Source organism: Vidua chalybeata, chromosome 2 (assembly GCF_026979565.1).
Source record: "Vidua chalybeata isolate OUT-0048 chromosome 2, bVidCha1 merged haplotype, whole genome shotgun sequence".
Classification (NCBI taxonomy): Eukaryota; Metazoa; Chordata; class Aves; order Passeriformes; family Viduidae; genus Vidua; species Vidua chalybeata.
In genome coordinates, this window is record NC_071531.1 from 113,600,587 (window position 1) to 113,609,673 (window position 9,087).

The 9,087-nt window shown below is 39.2% G+C and overlaps 1 protein-coding gene across 3 annotated transcripts in view; it reads right to left on the reverse strand.

The window, feature by feature from the left end:
* The window catches only part of ARL13B (ADP ribosylation factor like GTPase 13B), a 33,427-nt gene extending 24,504 nt beyond the window's left edge, over positions 1-8,923 (reverse strand). For all 3 annotated transcript variants that reach the window (XM_053934839.1, XM_053934842.1, XM_053934840.1), the window contains exons 1-4: positions 8,836-8,923; positions 6,323-6,491; positions 4,392-4,462; positions 2,326-2,575 (exon numbers count right to left, since the gene is read on the reverse strand). In XM_053934839.1, coding sequence (XP_053790814.1) covers positions 2,326-2,575; positions 4,392-4,462; positions 6,323-6,381 — 380 coding nt within the window. In that variant the 5' untranslated portion in view covers positions 6,382-6,491; positions 8,836-8,923. The remainder of the gene's footprint in view (positions 1-2,325; positions 2,576-4,391; positions 4,463-6,322; positions 6,492-8,835) is intronic.
* Positions 8,924-9,087: the final 164 nt, after the last annotated feature.

Consider the following 9,087-nt stretch of genomic DNA (forward strand, 5'->3'; position numbering starts at 1 on the left):
AGTAATCACTAAAGTAACTTTCCACTGTTTTCAGGAGTTACATAAATATGCAGAAAACCAAACAAATGAAAGCCTAGCTGCAAGTGTTCTATGAAGAAAAGTGAAACATTAATAGCTATAATCCCTCATCACCAAAATAACAGGTAGAAAATAGCTTTCTCCTAACAAAACACCTGCCCAGAAATCTCCTTGGTATAAAATATCAGTCACAACACATGGATTTGCATTTTCTCTTGCACATGCTCCATGTGAACTTAAAAAAAAACCCAAAACCAAAACAAAGACTCCAAACAAACACAACTAATCCCAAACAAAACCAGCATTTGCCTGCATAATAGGATGTCTGTGTACTCCTTTCTGATAAAAGAAAGGACAAAAAGAATCCTAAGTGAAGAAAATTTAAACTTGTATGTAGGTCTTGAGGATGCTGCCAGAAGAATTTATCCATAAACATAAATCAGGTGATAACACTGAACAGTAAAAAAACCTAAATGACAAGTTTAACATCTCTAAGTAATTTACACCAAGAGATAGTAAAAGACAATAGGATCAACACTTGAGGAAAATGGTTTTAAAATTATTCTGTGACACCTCCATGGGCAGCAATAAATAACAACATGGGAGAGCAGCATTTAAATTTGTAGAAAATATCACACTGAATATCAGATTTCTCATATTCCCATATTTCTGTAAGATAGAGTATTTAGCACCAATTTTATGTCCACGTTGTGTTGCCATTGAGGCAGGACGGGAATAAAGAATAACAACAGTGACAACACTGTGCAATTCAGTCTATCCTGCATGGATTAAAATGCTCTAATTAAAAAATGTAACAAGGTATTAGGGAATTTATTGCTACATGGGTAGCAAGTATCTCATTATTAAAAAAACAACAAGACAAAAAAACCCACAAACAAAATCTGAACATTAAAATTAATATTAAAAAGGCTAAATTTCAGCATAAATTTGGAAATCTGACAATACAGGAAAGAATTCTTAACTCAAGAGGCAGGCTTACACAGGAGCATAAACCAAAGAACTACTGGATCCCTCCACAGAACTGGGATGATGCAAAAGCAAATTCTGATCAAAGGCTTGAAGTTTAATCTAATAAAAAGTATTAACATCAACAAACTTGGTTTAGTCACCATTAGAGCAATTAATAAATACACTCTGCCTTCTGATTAAGTACTGATAAGGATTAAAAAGCAGTATCCAGATCCAGGGAAGTGAGTGAGTTCTCTGCAGGTCCAGTCAGCCACTCAGACAAACTCCATTATAGGATTAGAGCATAGACGTTTCTACCCCTCCAAAAAAAAAAAGAAAACCACCACCAATACCAAAATACAACTCAAAACCCCCCATAAAGTTGTATTTAATTAAAAAACACAGCACAGTTTTCCACACTCACAGCTGCATTTTCAAAACACATTTGAGTATAACTAAGCTGGCTTTATTGCCTTGCCTGTGCCAGTAACATGCAGAGCAATAAAAGGTAAAATCTAATCTATTTTCAACATACACACCATTACTTTGCTGAATTACCCTCCACTTCATCAACACAAACAATTAGCCAGGCTCAGCTTCAGCAGAGCATCACTATTTCTTAAAAATAAGAGGTCTCTTACTTGTACAGATTCTTTATGATAGCACAGGGATGTTGTGCAATTTATGCATTATGGAGGTCTTTTGCTCACCAGACATAAAGATATTGTTGATAAACCATTTTCAACTTTCAGAGTTTACTTTTTAACTTCAAAAGTGTATTTGTTATCAAATATTTTTGGTGTGGAATTTAAGAAAATATGTTCTGTCCAATATTTTTACAAACCCTATTAAACAGAGAAAAAGCAGGTGCCCAACACAATTAAAGCAAGCCTCCTTTAATGAGATTTTGTTGATCATATATCAGCAGCACCATGTGTTAAGTGAACAAGACATTTATTGCTGAGAGGTCACCCCATTGCTGAGTATAATCAACCATTTACCATTTAATTAATTGATGTAGGCATAAGCAGAAACAATATTTTTGCATCATGTTGCCACGCCAAATTTGTAAAGCATTTTAACCTGGCATTTCAAGTAACATTAGAATTTTAAAGCATTAAAAAAAAAATCACACCTTGTTATTTTTCCATGGCTAATGAAAGAGGAGAGAAATAAATATCCCATAAATATCCCTGAGAAGGATAAAATAAAACATAAAACGATAAAACCAATTGCAATATTGGTTAGTGCTAAAGTTACAGCATAGTTACAGAAATAGTTCTTCAGGTCTAAATTCACCCAATTTCAGATTAGGAGAACATTTATTATGCTACTTACACTAACACAGGTTTTCCTGATATCTTAGGGCTTTTTAACACTTCTATCATGGCTTGTTTTGTTTCTTCCATTCTTTCAATGTCACTGGAATCCACCACAAATATGACACCGTAGGACTCAGCATAATAATTCCTCCAGATATTCCGGATTCGTTTTCCACCTCCTAAATCAAAGATGGTGACTTCAAAGCGTCCCTGTTTAAGATGAATTTTGGAAAACCCAACTGTGGGAGCTACATCTTCAGGAGACTCTGTCAAAGAAGAAAGCCTTCAGTTTAAAGATGATTTTTTGGTGGGATTTTTTGTAGCAAAATTTGCATTTTAAAAACACGGAGCGAAACCTCCTTGTTAAATATTGCTGACCACATTTTTGCTTACATGAAGATTTCCCCTCTCTTCAGGGAATTTTAAATTAACTAGTCTCTCAACTTGACATTAATTTAGACAGAAGTACTGGGGGAGTGGGAAGGAGGGAAAAAAGAGAGGGGCCCAAAAGGCAGATTTTAATATTTCACATCACAGTTCCATTGCAGTGGTGGTTACTGTACTGCATTTTTATTTCCACTAATTTCCATGGTAGTAATTCAACTTTGAGAAGGAAAATAACCAAAACAGTTAATGCACTATGACCTGGGAATGCTTGTGCTCTGCCAATTTATTTTTTTTATCTTTCATGGTTGCCAGAACAGCTTCAGAAGTTCAAACCAAGGGCTGAGACAAAATGACTGAAGCCATGTACTTCTGAAATGTAAACTATTTGATTCCCTTTATTCAAGGCCAGGTTTTCGCTTTTGTTTGTTTGCTTATTTTTATTTGCTGCTTTTTTCTAATTTTCCATGCAATATGCTAAAAAATTATAGATTTCTATTTAATACTTTTCCATGCTGTGTCCCTTTCCTGAGGGCAAAGAAAGCCTGGACTCGTCTCACACCACTAAGCTGTGCCTGCAGGGCTGAGATAATTGGATCTGTTTTATACAGCTGGGGAGCACACGGCAGGAGAAACACAGAAAATTCAGCTTATTGAGAGGAAAAAATGAAGGCCTGGCTTAAAGCACTGAGCAGTGAAGAGCAGTGCATAAACTGAATCCCTACCAGCCTTCTGCTCCTATCCTTAAGACAGCCAAGATGGGCATTCAGGACATTTAAGCCCTGGGGAACACTCAAGGAAATCAGAAATATCTTTTCCTTGAGTTTCCCTTTAGAAATACACATATTTATCTCATTTTTTCCCCCTGAAAAATAGGACTTTTAGAAATTACATTCCGATGGTAAAGATAGTAAAGGTGGGGTTTTCACATAGCATGGAAGGCTAAATTATGAAACACTCCTGTTTTTAGGGCAAAGATGGAGGAGTAGGAGAGAATGCTCATGGTTTTATTTGTGCTTTAGCAAGTCTGTGAACTTACATAACACAAGTAAACAAACTCGAGGTGGAGTCTCCAAGTCTGCCAAAACACTACTCTGCACTACAAGCAAACTCTTGTTCTTGCACAAGATGAAAGTTATTTAGAAAGACAATTCCTCAAGTGGAAGAAAAAAAATACAGAATTTTTGTTTTCATAAGTTTTATCTCAAATTATATCCTGTTTGCATGTGCCAGGGCAAAGTACCCTTCAAAATCGAGTGGTCTCTTAGTGGCAATTTTATTTATCATCATTTTCTGATTATAAATAATGATAAAACATATGCAGCACTAGAACCATCCTGAATATTATACATACAAATTTCTTTCTTTTAGACCTTATATATACTCACAGCACTGATTTTTAGATAAATTTTATTGCTGTATGCACATTATTGGAATGGTCACCTGAAAGCAACTTCAGCACATGCACACAGGGAAAAAAAGAGAAAAAAATCCAGTCCACTGATTGTATGTTTTGTAATGTTTTTATTAAGATGTGATATATGTGATATTTGGATGGTGCAACCACCAACGTTTTCTTTCAACAATATGGGAGGGAGAAATACATTAAGAGATGAAACAATGTTTTCAGATTTAAATGATTGAAAATTAGGAATTATACTCCCAGTGCTCTATTTAGATGATAAATTAATCACTTACCTCCTTGAATTCCTCGGACTGTAGCAGTTTTTCCAGCATTATCAAGACCCACCATTATTAGTGTCACCTTCCTCCAAAAGGAGAAAACAAAACAGAAAGATATTTATTTTTTTTCCTCTATTTATTTTTTTTCCTCTATCATTTAACCTATTTTTAAACACATGCACAGCAGATTTACCACCAAACAGAAAGAAGAGGTATCAGAATACCAAGGCACTGTTACTATTGTGTGTCTGGTGTTTAATATGTCCAATCATCTGACTAGACAAAACAGCAGAACAAGGTAGGAAATGACAAGTCTCATATCATGGTGGAAGTTTCACATGAAACAATGATTCTGCTTTCAACTGATACTTGCCTGCTGCAGTTTAATTCCACAGTACTGTAAATTTTATTGGTGTGGTCATGGTCCCTTTAACAATTTCTGTAACTGCAGTTCCATTCACCTGTATTTTTACCATCTCTCTGCCTCCAAGTTTTTTCTGTATTAGAAAATTATTTCTGTCTCCATCAGTGTGTCTGAACCACACCACACAGAGTACAACACTTGTGTAGACAACACCAGATGCTGGAAATATGTGGGACTTAGCATGCCTTGCCTTCTAGGCTGTAAATGTGCAAACCAGTGGTGCTAGGAATGCACAATTTATTAGCAAACTGGTATACAGGTTAATATTTTTCCCAGGATAGGATTTTAAAAGCCACAGGAAAAGCTTATTTATGTGTGTATACCTCAGTTATTCCTCCTGTTTACAAAGACTCAGTGGTCAAATCAATTTGCTCAATTTTATGCCTGCTGAAGTGAAGGAATTCTAAAAAAATATTGTTATTTGCAGACTTGAAACTGTAATAGTATCAAAGAAGAAGTATAATTTTTACAAGTTCTTTCAGAAGAACAAGAAACCTCTGAGGAAAGAACCCAAAAATTAATTTATACTTTAGCATCTCAAAATGCAGAAGCTGGATACGGCAAAAACCAAACAAACTTTACTTTGAGCAGCTTAGAAGCTTTATGTGATGGAATGACCAGAGCAGTGGAAAAAGGAAGGATTACAGATAAAATTTATCATGACTTCTGTCCAAATTGGAGAGATGGGTTCAGCGGATGGACTGGTAGGTAGGTAATGAGTTGCTGGGACAGTCACTGTCGCAGGGACATTCTTCTTTCTTTCAAGATTTTTCATAAGAGTAGCAGAGAAGAAAGAGAAAACAGTTTCTATTTCTGTTCCTTGTTTTTCTCATGTAGAATGTGTTTGGAGAATTGTTTACCTAGGGTGACTCCTTGATTAGATTCTGGTGAGGGTGGTTTGAGCCTGATGGCCAATCCAATCCACCTGTGTCTGGACTCTCAAGAGGAAGGTCACGAGTTGTGAGTGAGTTAGATATGGCAGTTAGAAAAAACAGGTAGGTAGTTTTAGTATCTCCTTTAAATAGTATATTAATGTATTATAGTATAGTTATAATAAAGAAATCATTCAGGCTTCTGAACTGGAGTCAAACATCATCATTTCTTTCCACTGGCTTCACCTGAGTTTGCAAGTCACAGCCCGAGGGCAGTGTGACAGCTCGGATCCCAGTGGACACCAGTGAGCAGCAGTGCCCCTCAGAGGTCATACTGGGAGCAGTGCTATTGAATATCTCCCTTAATGAGACAGAAGCAAGTTTGAAGGTGAGTGCTGAGGCTGACACACCTGAAGGATGGGAAGCCATCCAGAGGGAACTGCACAAGCTCAAGGAGTGGCCCATGGGAATATCAGGAGGTTTAGTAAGACCAAGTGGAAGGTACTGGGTCAGGCTATCAGCACATGGAGAAAAACCCTGGGGAGAAAGAACTTGGGGGTGCTGGTGGGTGAGAGGCTGGACATGATCAAATATGAAACAATAAAATAGTTTGGGAAGGTGAGAAAGGTAAAATACTTTCCCATGTTTACCTGACAGGTTCCCTCCACCGTTTCAACCAGCTGCAGCAATTGGCCATTAGATTGAACATCCCTCTTCACCAGCCATCCAGAGCCACCAAAGCTACAGGTATGATGTGGGCAGGCCAGAGCAACCCAAGGAGACTGGCAGAGAGACTTCAGAGCCAAGGTCTTGTCACTCCTAGAAAGAAAAAAAAAGGGACAAAAAGAAAAATTAGTTAGGCACTCTATAGAAAGAAGGCAGCAGCCTCCTGTTCAGAGTGTTATGTTCACTCTTGTTATCTTTCCCTTTTCCCTCCTCACACACTTCATCCACCCCTCTCTTACAGATCTGGGCAGCCACCACACACTATTTATCCCAAATAATAATGTCAGGCCACTGCACAGAATGCAACTTGCAAGTCAGAGGAGCAAGACACATCCAGCTACAAAATTTCAGTGCTTGTCTCACCAACACATCCCACAGCCCTGCTGACTGACAGAGAATAAAGACCAATTTCAAGCATGAGTAAGACTTACAAGAACATAACAGGATAAGGCATTAAAAGCAAACAAAGAACATCCCTACCTGCTAAGTGTATTCATTTCACTGTCAATTTCTTTTGCACAAAAAGATCCCAGAGCAATGAAACTGGCTCTCTAGTGAGTATTTTGAGGAACTGGCAATGATATCTAGTAATTGTCACTAAATTAAATAGAAGTACCAAGTACTTCCATCATCCCACAATCCCACTTTCCACTCTTCAAGCAGACAGAAACAGAATTATTTCTCTTTTTGAGAATTACCATAACAGGTCTCCTAAAGCTCGTATCTCAAAATTCCCTTCATATTTTAAATTATAACTAACCTCAAACTAAGGTAATTTTAAAAAATGCCAAAAAGTGAATAATTAAAGACTATAACAATCCTGATCATCTGTGATGGCTTAGATAATTTATAGAGGTAGGAATTGAACTCCTCCTGATCTTATGAAGCTGGTTTTCAAGGATGCCTTTGCATGGGTCTGCTGTCATTCAGTGTCAGAAACAGGTCAGGTTTCATCCAAAGCAGAGACAACAGATACTCTTTAAACATTTATATTCCATTATCCTCAAGAGCCTGAGAATAGCTTCTCCATGGGAGAGCTGAGTGTATGAAGAGAAGTTCCTAAAAAGAACAAGATGATTACAACTGTTACAAGTATTAAAATCAAGCTTGAGGAATACAAAATCATTAAAAAAAAAAAAAAAAGACACCCCCACATGCAGTGGGCTGTGCTGCCTCAACCCATGAGCAAGTCTGAACAAAGCCCACTTTGAGAACAGAGCTACACAAATTTCTAGAAAGCAAAATGTAACAGCTCAGTGAACAAAATGTGCCATTGTAATTGTGTCAAATGACATAAATGTAACATTTTCAGTGCCTGAGCACCTCCACAGAACAATTCCCATCCGTTTTACAAAGACTATTTTTGCAAACTGTCACAAAATTGCTCTTGAGCCTATGTATGGACCAGAGCATTCAGATGGGATTCATGAGATGAAGAGAACTTACTCAAGAGTGAAAAGCAGAGAGCAACTATGCCCTAGCACAAGAATCTTGTTTAAATACAAAACCATAAAAGGGGGTGAGCAGGAATTAACAAATTAGATAAAAATTTGCAGAAACAAACCACTCTAGGAGGAAAGGACATTCAACACTGCTGAAAATATGGGAGGGAGGCAAATCCCATTCTTCTATGCCAGCTTGGAGAGACTGGATCTCTGAAATATGTACAGAACGTATGTCAGGTATTTTATAGGCTGCACTAACAACATCCCAAACCTGTTCCAGATATTACATCTGTCAGCTTGTTGAGGTCAAACAAAACCAACAAGCCCAGAAACCTGTCAAACTTAGCAGTGAAGCCTGCACATCATTCAGTAGAGTACATTTAGTACACCACCTTCACTAGAGGCTTTACAATACAGAATTTATTTCAGTCACATCAAGCTTTCATATTCTTGGAAACACAGCTAAACAAATAATTTAGAGTTGACCCTCCTCACACAATTTAATTATTTAACTCCCTTCCTTGCCTGAATGTCAATTATATTGGGGCACTTTACTGTGTTATATTTTGAACAGCAAACCGAGTGACTGAGCAGCAAAGTAGCTGCAAATTCAGCAAAAATGGGTGAACACCATCCTCTCTGTCAAAATTGTAGTTGAGAGCTAAATAAGGTGCAACAACTGTGACGGCCTGAAAACCCGAAGCACTCAAATCTTTGTGCGGAACAGCTTTAGGACCACCGTATCTTCTGTAAAGAGTTGTTACTACAAGTCCAGCAGCTCACAGAGCGCATCTGCGCTTTCCGGCCGCGTTCCCAACCTTCCTTTCCAAGAGAGCAGCAACTCTGAAATCCCGCCGGTGTCCCTTGCTTCTCTCGCTCACTATGGAAGCACTTTTTCCGTTTATAAGCCCAACGCTTTCTATAAAATCCGCTCTCTGACGCGGAAGGAGGGAGTCAGCCGAGTCCCCCGGGCCCTTCCCCGCCCCGCTCACCGCTGGCTCCGCCGAGGCCCCGCAGCTCAAAGGCCGCGCGCAGCCCGGAGCGCTCCGCCACGCACGGCCCGGCCCGGCCCGGCCCGGCCCCGCCACGGCGGCGGCGGCCGGCGGGGACCGGCGTCAGCTCCGGGCTGCGCTCGGCCGCTCCCGGTGAGGCGCTCCTCAGGCGGGGCCGCGCCTCGGCCGCGCCGGGAGCTCCGCGGCCGCGGGGACGCCGCACCGAGCCCGTCACCCCGGGAGACGGCCGAC